This window comes from Molossus molossus, unplaced genomic scaffold (assembly GCF_014108415.1).
Source record: "Molossus molossus isolate mMolMol1 unplaced genomic scaffold, mMolMol1.p scaffold_m16_p_4, whole genome shotgun sequence".
Taxonomy (NCBI): Eukaryota; Metazoa; Chordata; class Mammalia; order Chiroptera; family Molossidae; genus Molossus; species Molossus molossus.
In genome coordinates, this window is record NW_023425377.1 from 70,700,121 (window position 1) to 70,725,412 (window position 25,292).

Genomic DNA, 25,292 nt, shown 5'->3' on the forward strand with positions numbered 1-25,292 from the left:
CGCATGCGTGACGCCAGCTTTGCAGCTCTCACCCATTCACGCTCCGCCTCTTGCCCCTACCACCAGGGACACCACCCGCCGCCCCGCGTTGCGCATGCGCACTCACGCACTGCCTGTCGGGAGTGGTAGTTTCAATGCGGCGGGCCCCGCAAGTCCAGTGGCTTCGCTCAGGTGCCGCGACGCCCAAGGGACGAGGCGGAAGTAGGGCGGCTACCCCGGGGACCGAGGACGCTGGGTCGGCATTCGCGGGGCGCCGGCGAGGGGCACGGGACTCAGGAAGGGCGCGTGCGCGCTGATAGGCCCCGGGGGAGGAGGCAGGGCAAGGCCAGGCGTGGGGGCCGTGGTCTGGGCATCTTACCTGGAAGATGCACAAGAGGAAGGGAACCCCGGGACCCCCGGGCCGAGGCGCCGCCGCCGCCCGCCAGGTGAGTCTGTATCCCGCGGCCCTGCCGAAGGAACCCTCGCCACCTCTCAGGGGAACCCGATCTCCACCCCCAGGTGAGCTCAGGTCCCCGCCCCCCAAGTGAGGTTCGCTCCCAAAGTGCGGCCTACTGGACCTGGCTTCCCAGCTTCTGGAGCCTCGCCCAAGGCTCAGAGCCACCTGTTGCCCCAGTATCTTCCAGTAGAGGAGGGGAAGGCCTCGACCTGGGACAGGACAGTTACTGCTCTGGCGGCCTGAGTAGCTTCCAACCCTCCTATCAGTCAGGCCACGTCAGACTCTTTTTATCCCCATTGTAAAGATAGGGACACTGAGGCCTAGAAAGGTGAAGACACCTGCCCAAGGTCATGGGAATTAACAGATTGGCCAGAGTTAAACGCAAATCCAGAGCTGCTGCCCTGAGCCCACAGGACTGTGGCTGGGTCCTTTCCCCGCTCTCCCGTCTTCTCTGTCCGAGGCACCAGGAGAGTTTGATTTTTTTCAGCTTTGATTAAAAGAGCCCAGCCCATTGCTTAGTGCCCAGGTGTTAGAGTCTGGCCAATCTGAAGTTCCCTCCTGGCCTCTGCACCTTGGATACTTGGCCTCACAGCTCTCAGCTTCAGTTTCCTCATTTGTAAAATGGAGGCCCAAAGAGTCCCTGTGTCATAGGACAGGTGTGAAAATTCACTGGGATGGTTTATTGAAAGTGCTAAAACATAGCACTCGGTAAGTGTTACTGTCATCGTTGTTACTATTAGGAGGAGCCATGCATAATTGCCAATATTGGGCCATTTTTGATCCACAGAAAAGGTAATTTTATATAGTTCAACCTAATATTATCATGTCATGATAGGTCATGAATCAGGATAAGACAGGAAAAAGGTCTGTTACACAGCAAAGATCCCACTTTCAATGTCATGTTACTGTCAGGGCTTCTATTTACTTTTGATGCCTCCAACCTTCCTGCATAGCACCTCTGCTGATGATGCTGGAAGTAATAGCCCAGCTGTGCAGAGCAGCTGTGCTTTGGGCAGGGTATGGGGCCTGCTTTCCCTACTGATCTCTGCTAGCAGTACATCATGGGTACAGACTCAGAGCAAGGAGCTTTGTCTCTCTACCTGCCCTTTGCCCCATGTTGATCTATGCTAGAGGACCTGGCCCATCTTGGGACACCTGTTGCATTCTGGGCCTGTTCCAGACTTCTGATACTCCCCAGGGAAATGGCTTTTGACAGGAGGCCTGGGTTCTCTTCCTTCTGAGAGAACCCTGGATCCATCATGGCTGCCTCTGGCTATGTGGGGTGCATCCCAAGGTCTGACTGGACTCTTGCTGTTCCCATAGCTGGGCCTGCTGGTTGATCTCTCCCCGGATGGCCTGATGATCCCCGAGGATGGCATTAACAATGAGGAACTGGAGGCTGAGTTCCTGGCTTTGGTTGGGGGCCAGCCTCAAGCTCTGGAGAAGCTCAAAGGCAAAGGTAAGACTCTCAACACATCCCTGGAACATTTCCTGAGCTCCCACTGTGGACCAGGCTCGGAGCTGGGTAGTAGGAAGATGAGGGAAAGGAGACAAAGAAGGTTCCTGTCCTCCTGAAACCTACAGTCTGAGTTAAAGGTTAAGCGATCAACTCTGGACCCAGAGTGAGGGTTCGAATCTGGCTATGACTTGATGAGCCTCAGCACCTATGTGGGCCTCAGTTTCCCCATCTATAAAATGGAAATAAACTACACAGGAATGAATCATCTAGTGTTCTTTTTTTTTTTTTTTTAATCTTTACTCGAGGATATTATTCCATTTATCTTCAGAAAGGGTAGGAGAGAGAGAGAAATGCTGATGTGAGAGAGACACACCAATTGGTTGCCTCCCTCACGACCCCCACTAGGGCTGGAGACCGAACCACAACTGAGGTATGTATCCTTGACCAGAATCAAACCTGTGACTCTCTGGTCCACGGGCCGATGCTCTAACTGCTGAGCCAAACAAGCCAAGGTTCATCTAGTGTTCGTTTTTTGTTTCTGTATTTTTATCCTCACCCGAGGACATTTTTTTGCATTTATCTTCAGATAGAGTGGAGGGAGAGAGGAAGGAAGAGAGAGAGAGAAACATCGATGTGAGAAAGACACATTGACTGGTTGCTACCCACACAACCCCAACTGGGGCCAGGGACAAACTGCAACCAAGGTACATACCCTTAGCGGGAACCGAACCCCGGTCTCTCTGGTCCGTGGGCTGACGCTCTAACCACTGAGCAAAACTGGCCAGAGCTGATCTAGTGTTCTTTTTTTTTTATCCTCACCCGAGGACATTTTTGCATTTATCTCAGATAGAGTGGGAGGGATTAAGGGAGGAAGAGAGAGAGAGAAACATTGACGTGAGAGAGACACATCGACTGGTTGCCACTCGCACAACCCCAACCGGGACCGAAGACAGACTGCAACCTAGGTACATGCCCTTAGTGGGAACTGAACCCAGGTCTTTCTGGTCCGCAAGCCAACACTCTTAACCGCTGAGCCAAACCAACCAGGGCTCATCTAGTGTTCTTAAAGTACTTCACATGGCACCTGGTGAGTTGTCCAACCCACTGTCCTGTGATCAGGTCTGGCATGGGGGAAGCACAAAGCATTGGGAGACAACTGTGAGATGGGGAGGACCACATGAAGAGTTAGGGAACACTCTGGGAAGGACCATAGCATATACAAAGGCCCTGGGGGAGATGGCAGTAGACAGAGGATTCCAAAGTGGTCAAGTGGGCTGGAGCCCAGACAGCAAACATAGCCTTTACACTTTCTAGCTAATACAGTTAATACCTATTATCACAAATTCCATATTTGTGAATTTACCTATTGGCTAAAATTTATTTGTAACCCCAAATCAATACATGCAGCTCTTTTGCAGTCACTCTTGGACATGTACAGAGCTACAAAAAGTTTAAGTCAACTTACCCAGCATCCCACAGTGAGGAAGTTCCAGAGCCAGAGTTTGAACTCAGGCTTCATAAGGAAGGGAAAAGGCTGGTGAGGTCAGCTGAGGAGCAGGATCATGTCTGCTGGCCCTTGGGCAGTGAGGTGCCATGGAAGTGCCAGGAGGGAGACATGCTGCCCCATTTGCCTGCTACCCTATTCTTCGGGGCTGTGGGTGATGGGGATGGGAGGCTAGGGACTCTTGAAGGATCCTGGTCCAGCTGGCGCCTCCCTCTGCTACCAGGTCCTCTGCCCATGGAGGCCATTGAGAAGATGGCAAGCTTGTGCATGAGAGACCCAGATGAGGAGGAGGAAGAGGGGACAGACGAGGAGGATGTGGAGGCCGATGATGACCTGCTGGTGAGTGTCCAGGGTGGGGCAGGGGGCCTTCTCTCCCATTGTTGTCCCTATCCATTGGGTTCTCATGCAGGCCCCTGGCCTTGTGTCCCTTCAGGCGGAACTTAATGAGGTCCTTGGGGAGGAGCAGAAGACTTTGGAGTCCCACCCTCCTGTGGCCCAGGTATACCTCTTGACAACCCTGTTTTCCATAGTCTGGGGTTCAAGGCCTTCCCTTGAACCTCTTAGCCATGTGACCTCAGTCAGGTGATGGCACGCCTCTGAGCCCCAGTTCTCTATACTAGGAGATGGTATGATAATTTCTGCCCCTCCAAGTTCAGGGCAACTGACCCAGGGGTAACATGCCTGGTGTGCAGTAAGCCCTCAACCAAGGACACCTTCAGGGTGGGACAAGTTGGGTCACCACCCACCCACACCATGCCCCTGGCCCCTACCACAGCCGAAAGCCACAGCCCCCAGCCCAGGGTTAGAGGCTACCTTGCAGGAGAGGATGGCCCTCTACCAGACGGCGATTGAAAGTGCTAGGCAAGCCGGAGACAGCGCCAAGATGAGGCGCTACGACCGAGGACTTAAGGTAAGTGGGCAGACAGGAGGGTGCTGGGACCGCACCACTGCCCCTGTACTCAGCTTTGGGCTCTTCCAAAACTCACATGTACACCTTCTCCCAGACACTGGAAAACCTGTTAGCCTCCATCCGGAAGGGCAATGCCATTGACGAAGAAGATATCCCACCACCTGTTGCTGTGGGGAAGGGCCCAACAGCTGCATCTAACCTCACTCCTGCACCCACCCTGCCAGCCTCTATGAACCTGCTGGCCCCAGAACCTAGGGTCACAGTGGAGGGGCCTACTCCCACTGCCTCAGCCTCATCACTGGGCTTGGCTAAGCCCCAACTGCCCCCAGGTAGGCCAAGAGTAGGGATATTGACATGGAATATTGGAGGATATCTTCAGTGGTTGGCCCCTCTATGAGGGTATAGGCCCTATACTGACTGTTAGATATTATAAACACCCCTTCCTTTCCCAGGTCTGCATGTCCCTGCAATTCATTAATACCTTTGTGTGTGTGTGTGGTGGTGGTAAAATATATATAACATAACGCATGCCATTTTAACTGTATTTCAGTGTGTGCAATTGAGTAGTGTTTAGTACACTCACAGTGTTGTAGAGCCATTACCTCTGTTACCCAAACTTCACCCCAAACAGAAACTCTGTCCCCATTAAACACTAACACCCCATATTCATCCCCCTCCCCCAGCTCCTAGAACTTCCATTCTACTTTCTGTCTCTATGAATTTGCCTCTTCTAGAAAGTTCAGATAGCCCTGGCCAGTTTGGCTCAGCGGTTAGAGCGTCGGCCTGTGGTCCGGAGAGACCCGGGTTCGGTTCCCGCTAAGGGCACGTACTTCGGTTGCAGTTTGTCCCCGGCCCTGGTTGGTCGTGCGGGTGGCAGCCACTTGATGTGTCCCTTCACGTCGATGTTTCTCTCTCTCTCTCCCTTCCTCTCTCTCCCTCCCACTCTATCTGTACAAAAAAAATGGAAAAATATCCTCGGGTGAGGATAAAAAAAGAAAGTTCAGATAAGTAGAGCCATACACTCTCCTTTTCTGTCTGGCTTCCTTCACTTAGGATAAAATTGCAGCCTGTGTCGGGACTTGATTCCTTTTTGGGACTGAGTAACATTCCCACATAGAGAGTTTTAAGTGAATAATTCTCAAGTGCTCAGCTTGTCTGTCTTTTCTACTAAAATTCACCTGGCTGGAGGACACAAGACGGGGAGATTGGGTTTTCCTTCCCAACCTCCCTGTCTTGTGTTGCCCTCCTCCCACTATAGGAAAGGAGTACCCAACCTCCTCCCTTCTAGAACCTGAACTCTGGGCTCTGCTCCAGGGGCAAATGCTCCCAGACAGGAACCAATAAGATGACATAAAAGGCTGGCCTGGGGTTGACAATGTGGACACCGGGTCTCTAAATCCTTTTGCAACCAGACTGGTCTCTAAGCCATTGTCACCTGAAATTCTTGGCCAAAACCACCCCAAATTTTTCACCATGGGGTTTTGGCATATAACTTGGCAAGGGATTTAGAGAATCATGTGACGTTGCAATAACAAGACTCTGTCTCTTCCCATCTATTCATTGGTGTGAAGCAGGTTTCTCTACACTTTAAAAAAGGAAAAAAGGCCCGGCTGGTGTGGCTCAGTGGATTGAGCATCATCCCATGGACTGAGAGTTCCCAGTTCGATTCCTGGTCAGGGCACATACCCAGGGCACCCACTGGGGGATATGCTGGGGGTAGCCAGTCAATGTATCTCTCTCACATGGATGTTTCTATCTCTCTCTCTAGAAAATCAATAGAAACATTAAAAAGAAAATAGGAAAGGAATGAATGAGAATCGGGAGCTAAATGTTAGAATGTAGGGTGCCCTGGCTGGTTTGGCTAAGTGGTTAGAGCATCGGCCCATGGGCCGGGTTCGGTTCCCACTAAGGGCACATACCTTGGTTGCAGTTTGTCCCCAGCCTCAGTTGGGTTCGTGTGGGTGGCAACCACTTGATGTGTCTCTCACATTGATATTTCTCTCTCTTCCTCCCTCTCTCCCTCCCGCTCTATCTGAGGATGAATGCAAAAGTATCCTTGGGTGACTGGTGTATTTCATCTAGCATAACATCCAAAAGTTCATCCACATTGTGTCAGATTGTCCTTCCTTTTTATTTATTTAATGTTAAGAGGTAGACCCAGCCTTTACTGTGTCTGCAAGAGGTACCTTGCCAGTTAAGTTTCTTGGTTTGTAAAAGGTATTTATCAGGAAGCTTGAGCTATTTACACTAAGTTCAATTATGTGCTAAATATAATTGTTACAGTAATTCAACCCCAAAAGAAGAATTTTTTTTTTTTTTTATCCTCACCCGAGGCTATTTTTTCATTTTTTGTACAGATAGGGTGGGAGGGAGAGAGAGGAAGGGAGAGAGAGAGAGAAACATCGACGTGACTGCCACCCGCATGACCAACCAGGGCCGGGGACAAACTGCAACCGAGGTACGTGCCCTTAGCGGGAACCGAACCCGGGTCTCTCCGGACCGCAGGCCGACGCTCTAACCGCTGAGCCAAACCGGCCAGGGCCCAAAAGAAGAATTTTTAACACTGAGACTTGTGATAATAGTAAATCAAATCCATCAAATATCAAGGTATTCAATTTCATCCTGTAGACACCTTCTCAGGTAACTGCCCCCAAACTTAAAGCAGTGGGTCCAGTTATCAGTCTGAAAAAGTACAACGCAGGCTGTTTCCCAGGTGTTTCTAGGATTTATGATCACTGGGTGGTGTATCTATCATGCTGTTTTTTATACCAATTGTACCTATTGTTTTCAACATAGAGATACTTCTTTCTGAAAACGTATCGAGCATATTTTTTAAACTAACTAAGTTACTATTTAAAAAGCAGTTAATCGCCCTGGCCAGTTTTGCTCAGCAGTTAGAGTATCAGCCTGTGGACCAGAGAGTCCCAGGTTTAGTTTCCGCTAAGGGCACGCACGTATCTCGGTTGCAGTTTGTCCCGGGCCCCAGTTGGGGTCGTGTGGGTGACAACCAGTCAATGTGTCTCTCTCACATCGATGATTCTCTCTCTCTCTTCCTCCCACTCTATCTGAAGATAAATGCAAAAAAATGAAAATGTCCTCGGGTGAGGATAAAAAAAATAAAATAAAAAGCAGTTAATCTTCTGTTTCCCAAACTTTATGAACATACCACATAAATGTATCTTGTTTACAAATGTATGATAGGGTGGTCAAAAAAGGCTTTCAGGTGCCCACATAGATTATGTTAGGATTAAATCAGTGGCTAGGAAGAAAAGTGTGAAATTACGAACTGCTAAAAGTGGACCCTGAGAAATATTTTATAAGTAAATGTTGGTGTATACTCAAAAGAATTGGAAGCAGAAACATGAAGAGAGATACTTGTACACCCATGTTCATAGCAGCATGACCAAAAGGTAGAAGCAACCCAAGTGTCTATTGATGGATGAATGGATAAATAAAACAGTAGATCAGTATAAGGAAATATTATGCAGCTTTTAAAAAGGAAAGATATTCTTGCCCTGGCTGGTGTGACTGAGTTGGTTGAGTGTCATCCCATGCACCAAGAGGTTGCAGGTTTGATTCCCAGTCAGGGAGCATGCCTGGGTTGCAGGCTCGATCCCCAGTAGGGGGCGTGCAGGAGGCAGCCAATTGATGTTTCTCTCTCATCCATGTTTCTATTTCACTCTCTCTCCTTTTAAAAAAATAAAATAAGCCCTGGCCAGTTTGGCTCAGCGGTTAAAGCGTCGACCTGCAGTCCGGAGAGACCCGGGTTCCGTTCCCGCTAAGGGCACGTACTTCGGTTGCAGTTTGTCCCCGGCCCTGGTTGGTCTTGCGGGTGGCAGCCACTCGATGTGTCCTTTCACGTTGATGTTTTTTTTTTTTTTTTTTATCCTCGCCCGAGGATATTTTTCCATTTTTTGTACAGATAGAGTGGGAGGGAGAGAGAGGAAGGGAGAGAGAGAGAGAAACATCGACGTGAAGGGACACATCGAGTGGCTGCCACCCGCACGACCAACCAGGGCCGGGGACAAACTGCAACCGAAGTACATGCCCTTAGCGGGAACCGAACCCGGGTCTCTCCGGACCGCAGGCCGACGCTCTAACCGCTGAGCCAAACTGGCCAGGGCACGTTGATGTTTCTCTCTCTCTCTCCCTTCCTCTCTCTCCCTCCCACTCTATCTGTACAAAAAATGGAAAAATATCCTCGGGTGAGGATAAAAAAAATAATAATAAAATAAAATAAAATAAAATAAAATGGAAGGACATTCTTGCCCTAGCAGGGTGGCTCAGTTGATTGGAGCATTGTCCCATACACCAAAAAGTGGTAGGGTCGAACCAAGGTCAGGGCGGGTATGGGAGACAACCGATTGATATTTCTCACTAACATTGATGTTTCTCTCTCTCTCTAAAAAATCAGTAAGAAACATATCCTTGGGTGAGGATTTAAAATAAATAAGTAGCCCTGGCCAGTTTCTCAGTGGTTAGAGCGTCGGCCTGCGGTCCAGAGACCTGGGTTCGGTTTCTGCTAAGGGCACGTACCTCGGTTGCAGTTTGTCCCCAGCCCTAGTTGGGTCATGCGGGTGGCAACCACTCGATGTGTCCCTTTCATGTCGATGTTTTCTCTCTCTTTCTCTCTTCCTCTCTCTCCCTCCCACTCTATCTGAACAAAAAATGAAAAAATGTCCTTAGGTGAAGATTAAATAAATAAATAAATAAATACATAAATAAATAAATAAATACATAAATAAAAAAGGAAGGACAATCTGACACATGCTACAATGTGGACGAACTTTTTGGATGTTATGCTAGATGAAATAAGCCAGTCACAAAAGAATAAATACTGTCTGATTCTACTTATGTGAGGTTCCTAGAGGAGTCAAATTCTTAGAGACAGAAAGTAGAATGGTGGGTGCCAGGGGCTGGGGGAGGAGGGATGGAGAGTTAGTTTAATAGGGACAGAGTTTCAATTTAGAAAAATGAAGTGTTCTGTTGTGTGGATAGATGGATGGATGGTGGTGATGGTTGCACCACAAATGGATGTATTTAACGCCACTGAACTGTATACTTGAAAATGGTTAAGATGGTGAATTTTGCCTTATATATATTTTGTCATATTTAAAAAGAAAAAGTGAGTCCGGTCGGTGTGGCTCAGTGGTTCAGCGTCAACCCATGCACCAAGAGGTCGCTGGTTTGATTCCTGGTCAGGACACATACCCAGGTTGTGGGCCCATTCCCTAGTGGGGGGCATGCAGGAAGTGGCCAGTTGATGTTCTTGCTCATTGATGTTTCTATCTCTCCCTCTCCCTTCCTTTCTCTCTAAAATCAATAAAGGAAAAAAGAAAAAGTGAATATTGTTAAATTCCAAATCACCATGGTAGTTAAAATACATTAGATTTATGAGAGTAGTATGATGGTTTTCTTTCTCAAATGTCAATATTTTCAAGATACTGAGAATGTCAACCTTGGCCATTTTTGAAACTTAAGATGAAAAATTTTAGGTGTCAACTTAAAAATGCTTAAGTGTTCATAAAATTTTCCAAAATTTTTGGGGTGCAAAACAGCAATGCCCTGGAGCCTGCCAGGCCTAAGTTGAATCACCACCATACATTTTTCAGGCTGTGTGACCTTGGGGAGATAGCATCCCCTCTCTGAGCCTTTAGTTCTTACATCTATAAAAATGGGCCTAACAGTGTTTTTTGTGAGAAGATAAATGGTCGTATGCTCTTCTCCCTTCCAGGTGCCTGCAGCACTGGCCCCCTGGCTCAGTTGCAGAGCCGCCAACGTGAGTACAAGCTGGCTGCCCTCCACGCCAAGCAGCAGGGAGATACCTCCGCCGCTGCAAGACACTTCCGTGTAGCCAAGGTGTGTCCAGACTGACTGACAGGGTCGGCTGGAAAGGACAGGATACTTCCAATATTACATGGTGGCAAAGAACATGGGCTCGAGTCAGATGTACCTAAATTTGAATCCCAACTTGATCACTCCCTAAGTGTCATTTGCTGCACCTCTTGAAGCCTTGGTTTTACCCTTTCTATGAAATGGTCCTAAGTGTGAAAAGAGGATTGAGCAAGATGAGGCAAAGGAAGGAGCAGAACTGGGAGTTCTCTGTCACATGGCAGGGCATGGAGGTTCTCCATAGGGTCCTGGCCCCAGCCACAGCCTCTCCTGATCCCCTTCCTTCTCACAGAGCTTTGATGCTGTCTTGGAGGCCCTGAGCCACGGGGAGCCTGTGGACTTGTCCCGTTTGCCCCCTCCACCTGGTAAGGACTCCACCTGCCCACCTTCCAGGACTATTGGAGCCCTCCACTGACTTCCTAATATTGCCAACCCCTTTGGTCAGGCTCGGAGACCCACTCAGGCCACACCAGCCTGGGGGTGGGGGTGGCCACAAGCAAGCCCCTCATTGCACTGGACTTCTCTGCCCCCAGACCAGCTGCCCCCAGACCCACCATCACCACCACTGCAGCCTGTGACTCCCACCACAATGCTCTCCACACCAGGTAGGCTCCTGGGACTTCGGGTGGGCAGGCAGGCCAGGGAAAGACAGTCCCCTTCCAAGACTCTTAACCTTAACCCACCCTCATTGGGCCCAGAGGTTCCCCCACCCCCGAAGACTCTCTTGGAGGCACTGGAGCAGCGGATGGAGCGATACCACGTAGCTGCAGCCCAGGCTAAGACCAAAGGGGACCAGCGGAAAGCTCGCATGCATGAGCGCATTGTCAAGGTGCATGGGGACTGAGTAGGTAGGTGGGCAGCACCTGGAGACTATGCCCAGGGAACCCTAACACCTGTGTCCCCCGCAGCAATACCAAGATGCCATTCGAGCCCACAAGGCTGGCCGAGCTGTGGATGTTGCTGAGCTGCCTGTGCCCCCAGGTAGGCCCTGCCACCCCCACACACACACACCTCTCCAGCCTCTGAGCCTTTGCAGGTGCTGTTCCTTCCGGCTCAGAAAGTTGATTGCTACATATTTAGGAATTCTGCAGGCTTATTAGGCAGTTGGTAGTTTAAAATCAATATAGTGGGAGTGTTTACACCATGGAAATTGGCAAACAATAAAAATCGGGGTTTTATTTGAAGAGCCTGTTGGCCAGTCCACTGCAGTCTGATCTTTCCTTTTCTTCTTTGTTCAACTCACTCCTCCCTAGTCATCAGCTCTTCAGCTTTTCAGATACCTGCTCAGCCTCCCATTAGTACCTACAGTGGGTTAGAGGCCTCTGGGTTCTCAGAGCTGCCAGTGCATCCCCTCTAAGAGCAATGATCTCTCTGCACTTTGGTCCCCTGGAGTTCCCCCAGGCCCAGGACCCCCCGTAGCACCCAGCACAGCACCTCATAGTGCTTGCTTGTTGGAGTCTGGTAGGGTCAGGTGAGAGGAGCCAAAAGAGAAGGGGAAGGTTGACATGGTCTGGTGTCTACACCAAACCACCAGCAGCTGCTTCCTTCATTTAAAGTGGATTCAAAGACACAAGGCTCCTATGGAGGGGGAGGAAATCACCTCTCCATCATCATGGCATAGGTTTCTCTCTCCTGACCGGGCCCTGACTGGCCGCCCAGGCTTTCTCCCTATCCAGGGCCTAGAGGCCTCCGAGTCCACCCAGCCGAGCCTGGTGGGGGTCCTAGAGACCGCTATGAAGCTGGCGAACCAGAATGAAGGCCCAGAGGATGAAGAGGATGAGGAGCCTAAGAAGGTGTGAGCCTAAGAGGGGTAGGGCCTTGAGTGAGCCAGAGAGTGATAACAAAGTAAATCCTGGCAGTCCCGGCCTTGAGCTGGAAAGAACCGGCCTCATGTCCTGCCCCTGCCACTTCCTGGTCATGTGGCCATGGGCAAATCATTTTGTTCTCTGAGCCTCCTCATCTATAAAGTGGGTATTGTCATAGTCCCTACCTCCCAAAGGTGTTGCAAAGATTCAATGAGAACAGGACTGTCTGTTGTATTTAGTGCTGAGGAAACAGTAACTAAGCTGGTCACTGTTGTCAGTGTCAAGCCCTGACCATTTGGGGAGTAGTCTCATCATAGGTGCTGGGAAAGCTCTGATGTCCTCTCTGTCCCTTAGCAGCCCAACAGTGCTGCAGCTTCCATGGCCCAGCCCAAGGCCCCACCCACAAGAGCACCCCAGCCAGGATCCACTTCAGCAGCCAAAGCAGCCCCTAAAGGCACATCCACCAGAGGTAGGTACCCCCTCTCCACCCTGACTGCCCATCACCTGGCCATGGGCTGGGCAGCACCCACAGATGCCCCTGTGCCCACAGCCCAGCAGCAGCTGGCCTTCCTGGAGGGCCGAAAGAAGCAGCTTTTGCAGGCTGCATTGCGAGCCAAGCAGAAGAATGACGTGGAGGGCGCCAAGATGCATTTGCGCCTGGCCAAAGGGCTGGAGCCCATGCTGGAGGCCTCACGCAATGGGCTGCCTGTGGATATCACCAAGGTGAAACCTCTAGGCCTGTTAGACCCCCCAGGTGCTCTGTCGGGCTATGGCCACTTAGCAGCTATGTGACTTGGAATATGTTAGTCAGGGTACAGGTTAAGCTGCTGTAACAAATAGGTTCCTCCTAAGAGAGTGGCTAAACAAGAAAGATATTTATGTTTCTTGTATGTAAGACTCAGGTTGCTCTGGGCTTTGAAATATAAAGCTCTCCAGAACCCAGGTTCTTTCCATTTTGTTGTTCTGCCACACCTGAAGAGCTCATCCTTGTCCTCATGGTCCAAGTGGACCACTTATCTGTCTGCATCCAGTCCATGGGTCCAGTCCATGGGAAGCCATGAGGGAGAAAAATTGCAGGCCAGTTTACTCTAAAGAAAATGACATGGAGTTGCCATCACTACTGCTCACCTCCCATTGTTCAGATCTGAGTTACATGATTGCACCAGCTGCAAGGGAGGCTGGAACATGTCTCTTGCGGGGCTGCCACGTGCCCAGCCAGAACTTCATTATTAGAGAAGAGGGTGTGGGGAAATAGTTAACAGATTCTACCACTTTGGTCAGGACCATCGACTCTTTTTTTTTTTAATCCTCACCCAAGGATATTTTTCCATTGATTTTTTTCAAATAGAGTGGGAGGGAGGGAGAGAGAAAGAAAGAGAAACAGCAATGTGAGAGAGATACCCTGACCGGGACCGGGGATCGAACCCACAACTGAGGTACGTGCCCTTGACCAGGAATTGAACCCATGACTCGGGCTGACATTCTAACTGCTGAGCAAGGCATGATCATCCACTTGTCTTTAAGTGTCACTTTTCTCTTTGGGGAAGAAAGAACAGGGGACAGAGCAGTAGTCGGGGAGGCCTCTCCAAGAAAGGGTTAGGGCAGTCCTGCTATTGCTGACCAGCAGGCCCCTCCCCATGAGCCTTGTCCTTCCCAGGTACCACCTGCCCCTATCAACAAGGATGACTTCGCCCTTGTCCAGCGGCCTGGCCCTGGTCTGTCTCAGGAGTCTATCCGGCGCTATGGTGAACTCACAAAGCTCATAAGGCAGCAGCATGAGGTGAGGGGGCCCTTGGCTTGGGTCAGCAGACCTCTGCTAGGGTCATGGCCCTTCAACCCTCTCTTCACTGACTTCTGCCTCACTAGGTGTGTCTGAACCATTCTAATCAGTTTACCCACCTGGGCAACATTGCCGAAATTAGCAAGTAAGTGCCCCCATGCCTGATGTGTACACCCCCCAGCCTGCCTCTGGGATCAGGGATCTGAGCAGGGCCCTCTTATGGCAGATTTGAGAAACTAGCAGAGGACTGTAAGCGGAGCATGGAGACTCTGAAGCAAGCCTTCGCCCGGGGTCTCTCCACGCCCACTGCCCACTTTGAGCAGAGAACCTTCAGCGTCATCAAGTAAGGCCCTGATGGCCCCTGGCCCAGATGCCCTTTTGAGAAGGGGTTTGCCCTCCCCAGAAGCTGGTGGAGGACTTGCCTCTAGAGGAGAGTTTGGGTGGTGGTGGGAGCATAGCACATGCAAGGGTCCTGAGGCAGGCATGAGGTGCGAGTGAAGGATGGCAAGTGAGGGGGTGCTGACAGTGACACATTTGGAAATGGGGAAGATGTAGTAAGTGCAGAGGTGTGCCCAGTCCCGGGGGCCTTTGTGAGCCCATGGAATTGTGGTTGTTGGTCCTGCTCTAGTTAAGTGTTCCCACACTCTGGATAGTTGGGATAATTTTTCCCAACTTATAGATGAGGTTAGGAGCAGCCTCTGGGATAGCCTAGGATAATCACCTAAAAAAACCCACACCATTTACCCTGGCTTTCCCACATCTGCATGGCCTGGCTCCTTGTCGCTTCCTCTCTACCTGTTGTCTCCAGTTTGCTCACCTCCTGCCACATAGACCTCTTTTTCGTCCTTCAAACACACCAAGCATATTCCTCCTCAGGGCCTTCACCCCAGCGGTGTGCCCGCCCCAGACCCTGTTCCCCAGGTCTCCATGTAGCAACTCTATGTAGCACCTTCTTGACATCTACCGTCACCTATGATGTCACCTGAGAGGCCCTCCCTGACCACCCTGTCTAAAGCAGCACCTCCTGAGCACACTTCAGTCTTTCTCCTATTTTAATTCATTGTAGAGTTGTTTTGTTTATATATTCACTGGTCATCTTTCCACTCAGCCAGCTCAGGCTCCATGAGCACAGAGACAAGTCACTTTCATTTACTTCTGTATCCTCAGCAGTGAGGACACCGGCTGGCACATAGTAGGGACTCCAGAAATATTGTTAAATGAAGGGAAGGTCTCACAGTAGTGAGGCCACGGACTGGTACTAAATAAATGTGTGCAAAATAAAGAAAGGACCCAGAATTTAGTCATTGATGGAACTGGACAGAGAACTCTAGTTTATCTAATTCTAAAACTGGAGCCCAGGAGCTGAGATATCCCCAAAGGCCATTGTGGGGTTTGTTCCCTGTCCCCGCTGAAGGAAAAGAAGGTGGGCAGGCAGTGGGTTTGAGGTGCCTCTGTCTCCCCACCTGCCTTCCCGGAAGGATCTTCCCAGACCTCAGCAGCAATGACATGCTCCTGTTCATCGTGAAGGGCATCAACTTGCCCACACCTCCAGGTGAGGGGGCGCCACACAGGGGTCAGGGCTGTGGGGACCACTTTTGCCCAGCTGTGACCCTTGTTTGCCCACAGGGCTGTCCCCCGGTGATCTGGATGTCTTTGTTCGGTTCGATTTTCCCTATCCCAATGTGGTATGTGGACAGCCAAAGAGAGATGGGCTCAAGCCCCATCAGGATGGGAAGTGGGTTGGGCAGAGGTCCCAGGCCAGGCCTCAGCCCCTGAGCTTTCCTGCCTCCTGTCTGGTCCCAGGAAGAAGCTCAGAAAGACAAGACCAGCGTGATCAAGAATACAGACTCCCCTGGTAATTCACGGGCAACAGGTATCCCCCCACCCCCTGCAGAAAGAACATGAGACCATGGCCTGACCCTTCCCTTCTTCTCTGGGCAGAGTTCAAGGAGCAGTTCAAACTCTGCATTAACCGCAGCCACCGAGGCTTCCGAAGAGCGATCCAGACCAAAGGCATCAAGTTTGAAGTGGTCCATAAGGGGTGAGCTGCAGGGCCAGGCACTACATGGGCTCTGGGGGAGGGGAAGCTGCCCTGGGCCAACCATCCTGTGTCCCCTTCACATACATAGGGGTCTGTTCAAGACTGACCGGGTCCTGGGCACAGCCCAGTTGAAGCTGGATGCCCTGGAGATGGCATGTGAGGTCCATGAGATCCTTGAGGTAAGAGGTAGACATTAATTTGAATGTTCCATAATGGCCATGTTACTCATTAATATTACTCAGATGCTCCCTGCCTTGAGCTTCCCAAGGGTCCTCTCTGCTGACCCAGTCCTTCCCCTGGGAGTCCAATACCTCCTTACTCCCAGCCCTAAATACTCCCAGCACTCTATTCCATTATGACCAGTTGGTGTCTCCATCACACCCATGGGCTCATATTTTAAAAATCACCTTGGTTCTCCCTGATCCCAGCCCTGGGTCTCCAGCCACTGCCTGCTTCCAAAAGCCTCCCCCTATTTCCATCTAGGTCCTGGATGGTCGCCGGCCCACAGGGGGCCGACTAGAAGTGATGGTCCGGATTCGAGAACCACTAACAGCCCAGCAACTGGAGACAATGACTGAGAGGTGGCTGGTCATCGACCCCATGCCAGCAGCTGTGCCAACAGTGAGAACCCACCCCGCAGCAACCCCAGGGAGGGAGGCTTGGTTCAAGGGGAGCCAAGACTCACAAGGCTGGTTTTATCCTCTGAAACAGGTTGCTGTGCCTAAAGGGAAGGCCCCTCCCATCCCTGCCTCTACAAAGGAGCCAGGAAACAGGTAGGTGTTTGAGCCAGGCTATGCGGGAAAGAACCCCTCCCCATCTCAGCCTTTCCCAGACAATATCTCATCAGGCACAAATTGGAGCATGGCCTTTGCCCACTTTAAAACCTTTCCTGGCTCCCTTTCTTCTGGGGGATCCAGTTTAAACTTCTTAGCCTGATCTTTAAGAGCTTTTTTGATCTGACCATTGTGAATATATTCAGCCTTCTCTCTCCACACTTCCTCCTGTTGGTTCATGGCTATGCTTAGGTTTCACTCTCCTCTGGGCTTCTGTGTTACAGTGCCCCGAGTACCTCTACCTCTACACTTGTTCCCTGCTCCTCTGCCCAACTCTGACTCCTGTGGGTCCCAAATTGGCTATCATCTCCTCCAGGAAGTCCTCCCTGACTGGCTGGCCTCACAGTTGCCTGTGTATACTATGCAGTTGCCTGAGTGTACATCATCACCACTAGGTTGTGGGCTTAGCAACATTGTGGTGGGCCTGGCTTGTCTCTGGCTGTTCCCCAGTACCCAACATATCAAATCAATGGGGTCAGGGATGGGGGATTCTTGCAGACCTTCGTCCCTATGCCCCACCCCATAGATCTGCCCGGCCCCTGCATAGCCTTAGTGTGCTGGCCTTTGACCAAGAGCGTCTGGAGCGGAAAGTGAGTAACCACCCACTGGGCTTGGTGAGGGAGGATTGGAGGGTCTGCAGGCTCAGGCAGGGCCCTCACAGCCCCCTCTGCTTCCCCCCCTACAACAGATCCTGGCCCTTAGGCAGGCACGGCGGCCAGTGCCCCCAGAGGTGGCCCAACAGTACCAGGACATCATGCATCGCAGCCAGTGGCAGAGGGCACAGCTGGAGCAGGGGGGCCCAGGCATCCGGCGAGGTAGGGGCTCAGGGACAGGCACATGGGGGAGGGATACTGGCAGTGGCCCCATTCTGACGCCTTCCCGCCCTTAGAATACGTGGCCCACCTGGAGCGTCAGCTGCAGTTCTATACAGAGGCTGCCCGGCGCCTGGGCAACGATGGCAGCAGGGTGAGCCAAGTGGAATTGGGGGGGCACTGGGGGATTGGGGCTGCCAGAGACTTCCCACTGATCATCCATTGGATCCCCAGGAAGCTGCAAAGGAGGCACTCTATAGGCGGAACCTGGTCGAAAATGAGGTGAGCGGCTCGGGGGGTGGGGTGGGGGGTGGGCAGCTGTGGCCATGGCCCCCCTGACCCCAGCGGACTCTCCTGCAGCTGCAGAGGCTCCGTAGGTGAGGGGCCAATGGGGCTGACAGCCCCGGAAGATTGGGGAGCAGGCTCAAGGCCCTGGTGCTGGGAGGAGCTGACCTGGCCACGGCTTCAGACCAGACAAGCAGACAATCAGCGGACAATCGGCTCGGGATGTACTTGTCCGCTCCTGGGCCCACTCAGCCCAGCAGGAGCATCCTTGGCAGTGGGCATCAGGATGGTGCCCACCAGCCAGCCTGTGCCCCTGGCCCGTTCCGGAGGTGGGAGAGTGGCTAGGACCAAGCTCTGAGAGCCCCTGTAAGCACTTTACTTCCTGTCCCTCCCCAGCCTTAACCCTTAAGCCCACCCACACCCCAAAGAAACCTCTGAGACCAGCCAGAACCTGACTGGCTCCCCAGGGGGTGACCTGGCCCTGCTAGGGTTGACACATGGAATAAACAACCAGGGCCACACCCAGCTCTCCATCTTGCCTTTTGTTTCTTGCTCTCAGTGGCTGTGCTGGGTCTTCCCACAACACACACCCTCCCCAGGGGTAGTAGAAAGGAAGTTGCCTATAAGAGGAGCAGGCTGGGAGGGGGAGTGTCTGTAAAGGGTATGTTTATGCATGTGAAGGCCCATGTATCTGTCATGGGGTCGGTGACTTGCCTGAGGGCACCTGCCCCACCATGCATTTAATCTTCACATGTAAACCCAGGTATGCCCAGTGGCCTTGGACATATCTGGGTTTAGAGGTGTGGTCAAGCCCTACATGGTAGCGCTTGGTGGCCCACGTGTGTCTCAAGGCCTTGAAATCCAGCTCTGCCACTTACTGGCCATGGGACCTGGGCCAGATTGCCCGGATTCACTTATCCTACAGCCTCAGTTTCCCCTCTGGCGAAAGCCCCTCCTGCCCCATAAGGTGAAGGGTACCTGATTGGTGGTGAGTGCTCAAAGAAATTAGTCTTTATTGTTGCTGTCTCCATCTGTGTGGGAAGTGAGGACATGGCCAACAGGGCTGGCGTGGTCTCTGCACCTAGTGTGTGAACTGCATGCCTCAGTCCTTCCCTGTGTGTGAGGTATCCCAGCTTCCTAGCTAGCATGGGTCAGGTGGGCTTAGCCCCGGATGCGTGGAAAAGACGAGTTGACACCCCAGGTGGGCACTGTCTCCTTAGTCCACAGCCCAGCGCAACCCCAGGAGTCTCGACCATTCTGACAGGCCCCTTAGGTCAGGGGCCCCCTGCCTGTGGCCGACGCGATGCCGTGGGTGGCAACTGAATCAGGACCTGCTCAGGGTTACCCGTTGTGTCCACCACACATAGGTGTGGGAGGCCCAGGAAGGCCTCAGGTGCAATGCTGGTCATGTGAAGCCTGTTGGCCCTGGACCAAGAGGTAGACATTAGGGCTGGTGCAAGGGTAGGGGGCCACAACCATCCTGACCACCCCCTGGGCCTACTGGGGTCCCCCACAGCCCACCATAGCCCTCCCCTGCCCATCTGGACCCGCCCAGCCACTCTGAGGGCACCTGAGGAAGAGGGCACGCAAGCTGGGGGTATTGAGGAAGGCTTCGGGTCCCACATAGCTGATGCGGTTGCTCTGCAGGTGTAGCTCCTCAAGGGCCTCAGGCAGGTCGGGAGGCACGAAGGACAGTTCATTGTGGCTGAGGTCCAGCACCTGGGCAGACGGGCAGAGACAGCCCCATGGTGGCTCCAGTCTCTGGGCCAACTGCTTAGCTAAGTACCAAACCACTCTCCTTCCAAGCCCTCCTCCCCTCCATGCCCAACCCAATCCGGCCCCTTCCCCTGGAGCCTCATTGAGGCTGCTGAAATCCTCCCCTCAACAGAGGTAAACTGAGTCCTTTCTGGGGTAGGTCCTGCTGTAGGTGCTAGGGGCACAGACAAGTTCCCACCTACTGTGGGAGACGTAGGTCAATTAGTTGTTCAGGAAAATGGCACTTAATCCACATCCTCATGCTCTTCTAATACTATCATTCACTTGTGACGGTTACTGATTGCTTTCTCCCTAACCAGGGTGTTTATGCCCGGGGCCCAGGGCTGTGTCACTGTGGCCAGCCTAGAACAGTGCCTGACACCCAGATGCTTCAAACTATGGAATCAATAGTGGCCGGGAACTAGAAGCCACAGTATTTACTGGGAGGGTGCAAGGGGGTGTTTCAGAGGACCAGGCAGCAGGGACAGCACAGCCAAAGTCCTGAAGGCTGAATCTGTCTTATCTACCCTTTGGCTAACCCCCATGGGGGGCTCTTTTTGTGGTATCATCCAAGGGCCTTGTGAAGGAGGACCTGGGCAAGCAGGGGGATGGAAGGGCCATGGGGACAGCCAGTGTGGCTAACCAGTCCACCTCTGACCTGTAGGGCTTGTAGCTCATGCCAGGTGCCAGGCTCGATGTCACCCACTCGAAGTCGGTTATGTGCCAAGCTGAGCTCTCGCAGCTGGTCCAGGCCAGCCAGTGGCTCAGGCTCTAGGGCCCGCAGCTGGTTGCGCTGCAGCCGCAGAATGTGCAGGCCAGCGGGCAGACCAGTGGGCACTCGAGTCAGCTGGTTGCCAGCCAGGTCGAGGCTGCGTAGGGCACGCAGCGGGTGGAAGGCCTGGTGGTGCACACGGGCACTGGCCAGGTGGTTGTAAGCCAGGTTAAGCTCAGCCAGGCCTGGTGTGGCAACCAGGTCACGGGCCCCCAGTGCAGCCACGCTATTGTGGGGCAGCACCAGGGACCGCAGGCGGCGGGGCAGTGCCAGGGGCACATGCTCCAGCCCATTGCCATAGATGTGCAGTGTGTGCAGGCCCCGCAGGGGCCGCAGTGCCCCTGCCGGCAGCCCCGCTGCCCCCAGCTGGTTGTGCTGAAGCAGCAGGTAGCGCAGTCCCCGTGCCCCACGCAGCCGGGCTGCCTCCACCTGCTGGATGCGGTTCCGGCCCAGGTGTAGCACAGCCAGGGTGCGAGGCAGGCCAGCAGGCACTGCAGCCAGCTGATTGTGGGACAGGTCCAGGTACTCGAGGCGGTGCAGTTTGCTGGTGGGAGAGAGGGCCAGCGATGGTCTGGGTACCCAGCATCGGGGACCAGGTGGATCTTGGGTGGGGCTTAGGAGGGCTGGCTGAGTGGTACTGAGAGATGTCAACTGGAAATTCCAACTTTGGGGTGGTGAGAGATCTGGGTGGAAGGTAAACTTTGGGGCAATCAAGGCAGGTTCTGGCCTGAGAATTAGATGTTGGGATGACCAGGACAGTTCTGGGTCCAGCTCTCCATGTGTCAGCTGTGATGTTGGATAACAAGATGGAAGCACAGGGTAGCTGGGAGTGAGGATGGCTGCCAGGTGTGGGGCTGAGCCTGGCACACAGGAAAGTAGGTGCTCACCAAATGAGGCCGTGGGGTGGGAGTGATACAGGGGAGGGGACAGAGATTGGAGGTCCCAGACTCTGAATCCTCACCCCCTAATGCCAACATGAGGCTATACCTCATCTCACCCTGTCCCAGGCCCCACCTGAAGGTGGTGGCATCCAGGCCACTGTCCGTCAGTTGGTTGTGTTGAAGGTGGAGCTCACGGAGGTGAGTCTGGCGGCTCAGGGCTCCTCTGGGTACCTTGGAGATGAGGTTGTTCTGGGAAGGGAGGAGAGAATGAAACCCAGGGTCTGGAATAGAGGGCAGTGGAGAGCCACAGAAGGCTCTTGAGTAAGGGAGTGACAGACGAGCTGACTAGCAAGGCTGCCCAGAGAGCATGTGTGAGCCACTTGTGCCGGTGATAGACTCAGGTAATTCTGACTGCTGGAATTTTGAGGAGACAGAGGGGTCTTCCGGGAGAGAAGTGAAGGGTTGGGGGACAGGTAAGATGAAGGAGGGGCACCTGCAGGTGGAGCCGCTCCAGAGAGGGTGGCAGGCTGGGCGGCAGGTAGCTGAGCTGGTTGTTGGAGAGGCTGAGGGTGGTGACGGCCTCGGAGCCATGGAAGGCATCAGGAGGCAGGCCAGTGTTGCTCAGCTGGTTGTTGTGAAGGTACACAGACCTGAGGGGGAGCAGGGCTCTGGCCACCAGCCTGCCCCCAGGTTCCCCACTCCTCCCACTCTACACCCCAGCTCTGGGCTGCCTAGTGTGTGTGTGTGGAGTTCTCCAGACAGTGGATCCAGGGTCCTATCTCCCCAAACCCCCATGGCAGGCTCATGACCTCCCTCAGACCCCCAGTGTGAGGAGTGACCCAGGCGAGCCTGAGGCCTGGAGAGCCTGGGCTGGGCCAGGGGGCTACCTGAGCTCTGGCTTCTCCCCAAAGGTGAGTGGGAAGATCTCCGTCACTTGGTTGGCAGCCAGATCCACTACTCGGAGGGAACGAGGCAGAAACTGGGGGGCCACCGAGAGCTGTGGGAGCACAGTGTGCTGGTCCTGGTGGCGCCTCCCAGCCCTGTGCTGTCCCCTCTGCACTCTGCTGCGGGAGCTGGCTGGGTGGGGTGGGGCTGGGTGGGGCTCACCTTGTTGTGGGCCACGTAGATGTGCTGCAGCTGGGTGAGGGACTCAAAGGCCTCGTCGGGCAGGCCTGGGAGCAGAGCGGGCATTGAGGGGACCCCCGGCCTGGTAGGGGAAGGGGGAGTCTGTGCTCCCAGTTGCCCCAGGGCTTCTTGCCCGGGACTGGCAGAGTCTCCTCCAGGCACTCCCCCCCTGTCCACAAAAGCCACAGCACCCCCCCATCCCCTGAGTTTCCATCCTGCTCAGCAAAGGGCAGTTCTGGGAACTGCCGCAGAGCTGCCCACAGACATAGCAGGGGGAGGGAAAGGGCTGCTGGAACCAAGCCGGGGTTGTGGGGGCAGCCTCCTGTTGTTCCCCCTCACCCTCAGAGGAGATGAGGTTGTTGTGCAGGTTGAGGGTTCGAAGACCACTGAGGCGCGACAGCTCATTGTAGGGGAGCTCTTGGATCTGGTTGTTCTGGGGAGACATGCACACCCCTGACCCAGATGACCCTGAGCCCTCAACAAGAGCCCTCAGCCCTGATCCTCAGCTTCCCGTCAGCATTAGCAAGAGACCCACAACACCCATTACCCCCACTGTTGATCTCAAATGCCTCATCAGCCCTTAAACAAAAGGACATTGATCTCAACACCCCTCTACCCCTATAGTTGATTCCTGACACCCATCATCTTTACCACAGACAACCCATAACTGCCAAGATTTTGAGCCCCCGACACCCCAAACCCTCAGCCCCTCCCACATTCAATATCTGTACCTCACCCCAACACTCATCAAAGCCAACTTCCATCAGAGCCAAGACCCGCACGCCCAGTGCCTCACCCCTGCACGTGGACCCCACACCCATCACTCAATTCCAGCACTTCCATGCTCATTCCACACCACTCCACCCTGCAACATCTCCCCTCACCTGCAGGGAGAGGTGCTGAGCCTCCTTGGTGATGTGGGGGAACACCCGCAGGTCCAGGCCATCGCAGTCCACTGTGTCAGCCCGGGGGCAGGAACAGCGCAGGGGACAGGGCCGGGGCAGGGGCTGCGAGCTCTCTCCCATGTGGGGGAAAGCAGCGTCCTCCATGCCTGGGGTGGTTGGCGGGCCCAGCAGCAACAGGAGCACCAGCAGCAGGCTCAGCCACTGGGAGTGGAGGGACAGGTCAGGATGTTGCCAGGTTGAGCAAGGTGTCGCCATGGTGACAGGAGCATCCTGCAGGGGCTGTGGAGGCAGGTAGGCCCCACCCTCATACCTTCCCCCACCCCACCTCACCATAGCCAGCCCCAGTTCAGCTGTCTTGCCCGAACTGCCGACCAGGGCTTCCTAATGGAAACCAGGCGGTCACCTCCTGGAGCCTCTGCCGTGGCCGCCACTGCCTCTGGTCTTTTGGCCACCCTCCCAAAAGCCTGTTCCCCAAGGGGCTCAAGAGAGCTGGCCCACCCCCTTGTCTGCCTTGGGGAGGGTGGGTGGGCTGCTGGATGGGATAGTGAGGAAAGGCTAGCCTGTCCCCTTGGTCCCCCAGCTCCAGCTCCCCACCCCCGCCAGCCCTGCTTGCATAACCTCAGCCAGTCTGGGCCAGGCTACGGGAGCAAGGAATGTTTGGGGGAAAGCTAAGATTCACCCTGTCTGGTATTTGGGCTGACCACAGCAGTAGGGGTGGAGGCAGAGGATTGGGGGATGCTTCAGGCCACAGAAGGGTCCCCAAGGAACTGAGGCTGGCAGGGAGGGGTCAGAACAGGCCTGGGCTCAGCCTGCCAGCCCAGATACCCACCTGGAGGCTCTCAGCCAGGTCTGGTATCTGAGCCCCTCCTCCTCCACCACCAGCTAGCCTAACTGGCAGCCACACTGCCCCTCACCACAAATGGCCATAGCTGCCACTGCCTGAAAGGAAATTACACCTGTGGAGGTACCAGCCTGGTGGTTAAGGATGTGCACTCAGTGCCAGCCTTCCTGGGCTCAGCCACCTCTCCGGGCCTCAGTTTCCCACTCTGCAAAGTGGGGGAAAGGTGGTCTCACCTCCCAGGAGGAGTGTCAGGATTAAGTGAGGTAATGCTTATGAAGTGGAAAGACAGTGCCCTCGGCACATCCCAGGCCCTAGGTGCCAGAGCAGCAGTGTGTGCCACTAGGTGAGGAAACCAGTCTCTGCCCCTAGTCTTGTGGAAGGCAGCTAGACAGACATGAGCAGAGCAAGGATGATGGGCCAGGTACAGAAGGTCATCAGAGCAGAAAACCCCCTGGTGCCTGACAACCGGCAAAACTGGGAAAACAAGGACCTCAACCCCAGGGTAACCTTTTCTCCCTTAGCATATCACTGGTCATGGGACTTGGATCTTCCCTGACCTTTCCTCCCCTGGCATGTCATGAGTCATGTGGTAGACCCCCTTGGAGGAGGAACAAGGGATCAAAGAGTGGCCTCATGAGACACTCCTGCCTCCTGCCACTCCTGTGTGGGCCCTTGCACAACCACTCCCTTAAGCATTAACCCCTAGGGATAACATCTAAGCCTCAGCTGTGTCTCAGCTCCAGGCCCAGAAAAGCAGCGAGGCCAGGTAGGGCAACATCAAGGCTGACCTAGGGACCACCTGCAATAGCACCACCGACCAATCAGTAGAGATCATGACCCTGAAAGGACACACCTAGAAAAGCTGATGAATAGCCATTGAGATTGTCCCCTGGGACCTCCCCTAAGATCCCTGCCTTTAGAGGGGAAAAATCTTTCAGGACAGAGGACACAGTGTGCCTCTCTGTCTCCCATCACGCCTGTGAGTTTCCCACCCCCTTCTTTTCCCAGGATGGCTCCCTTTCTCTGGAACACCCCTGCACCTTTCCTCCTCTCCTCACCCAGGCACCTATATCCTTGCTTTCTTTCTTCTAAGTTCCAAGGGCCCTTCTTTTACCTCTGTAGCTTTTTTCCTGAGCCCATGCAGCCCAGCTGGCTCACTTCTTCCATGGCTCACTTCTTCTACCTCTGTCACTTTCTAAATAAACTTTTGCTTGTATTTGAGTTTTGACTCTTAGCCAAAACTTAAGTAATGAGGT

The 25,292-nt window shown here is 53.5% G+C and overlaps 2 protein-coding genes across 3 annotated transcripts; one reads left to right on the forward strand and one right to left on the reverse strand.

Moving 5' to 3' along the window:
* Positions 1-152: 152 nt before the first annotated feature.
* CC2D1A (coiled-coil and C2 domain containing 1A) lies at positions 153-18,278 on the forward strand. 2 transcript variants are annotated; one of them, XM_036241806.1, is made up of 29 exons: positions 153-425; positions 1,760-1,895; positions 3,623-3,738; positions 3,833-3,898; positions 4,175-4,309; positions 4,404-4,638; positions 10,044-10,168; positions 10,494-10,566; positions 10,735-10,806; positions 10,900-11,030; positions 11,110-11,182; positions 11,861-11,994; positions 12,361-12,475; positions 12,557-12,729; positions 13,664-13,786; positions 13,873-13,931; positions 14,013-14,129; positions 15,265-15,338; positions 15,413-15,471; positions 15,590-15,641; positions 15,728-15,827; positions 15,916-16,006; positions 16,311-16,448; positions 16,539-16,600; positions 17,187-17,250; positions 17,349-17,475; positions 17,550-17,626; positions 17,707-17,754; positions 17,833-18,278. In XM_036241806.1, the coding sequence occupies exons 1-29, from the start codon at positions 366-368 to the stop codon at positions 17,851-17,853; spliced, it is 2,856 nt and encodes a 951-aa protein (XP_036097699.1). In that variant the 5' UTR covers positions 153-365; the 3' UTR covers positions 17,854-18,278. The 2 variants fall into 2 exon arrangements, with proteins under 2 accessions (XP_036097699.1, XP_036097700.1); XM_036241807.1 differs by having other exon boundaries at positions 12,364-12,475.
* Positions 18,279-19,031: 753 nt separating this feature from the next.
* PODNL1 (podocan like 1) lies at positions 19,032-23,756 on the reverse strand. Its single transcript, XM_036241249.1, has 10 exons — positions 23,526-23,756; positions 23,175-23,396; positions 22,630-22,723; positions 22,273-22,337; positions 22,053-22,162; positions 21,659-21,815; positions 21,299-21,414; positions 20,171-20,828; positions 19,328-19,476; positions 19,032-19,182 (listed from the first exon to the last, which is right to left on the reverse strand). The coding sequence occupies exons 1-10, from the start codon at positions 23,526-23,528 to the stop codon at positions 19,032-19,034; spliced, it is 1,725 nt and encodes a 574-aa protein (XP_036097142.1). The 5' UTR covers positions 23,529-23,756.
* Between the last annotated feature and the right edge of the window lie 1,536 nt (positions 23,757-25,292).

What these genes read in the sequence shown, in the direction of transcription:
- CC2D1A (XM_036241806.1), top strand. Translation starts at nt 366, where the DNA reads ATGCACAAGAGGAAGGGAACCCCGGGACCCCCGGGCCGAGGCGCCGCC. An exon ending in CAAGAATACAGACTCCCCTG is followed by an intron (nt 15,642 to 15,727) that starts GTAATTCACGGG and finishes TTCTCTGGGCAG; the next exon opens with AGTTCAAGGAGCAGTTCAAA. An exon ending in TGCCAGCAGCTGTGCCAACA is followed by an intron (nt 16,449 to 16,538) that starts GTGAGAACCCAC and finishes CCTCTGAAACAG; the next exon opens with GTTGCTGTGCCTAAAGGGAA.
- PODNL1 (XM_036241249.1), bottom strand. An exon ending in CTCAGCACCTCTCCCTGCAG is followed by an intron (nt 22,724 to 23,174) that starts GTGAGGGGAGAT and finishes ATGTCTCCCCAG; the next exon opens with AACAACCAGATCCAAGAGCT. An exon ending in TGGAGCGGCTCCACCTGCAG is followed by an intron (nt 21,415 to 21,658) that starts GTGCCCCTCCTT and finishes CTCCCTTCCCAG; the next exon opens with AACAACCTCATCTCCAAGGT.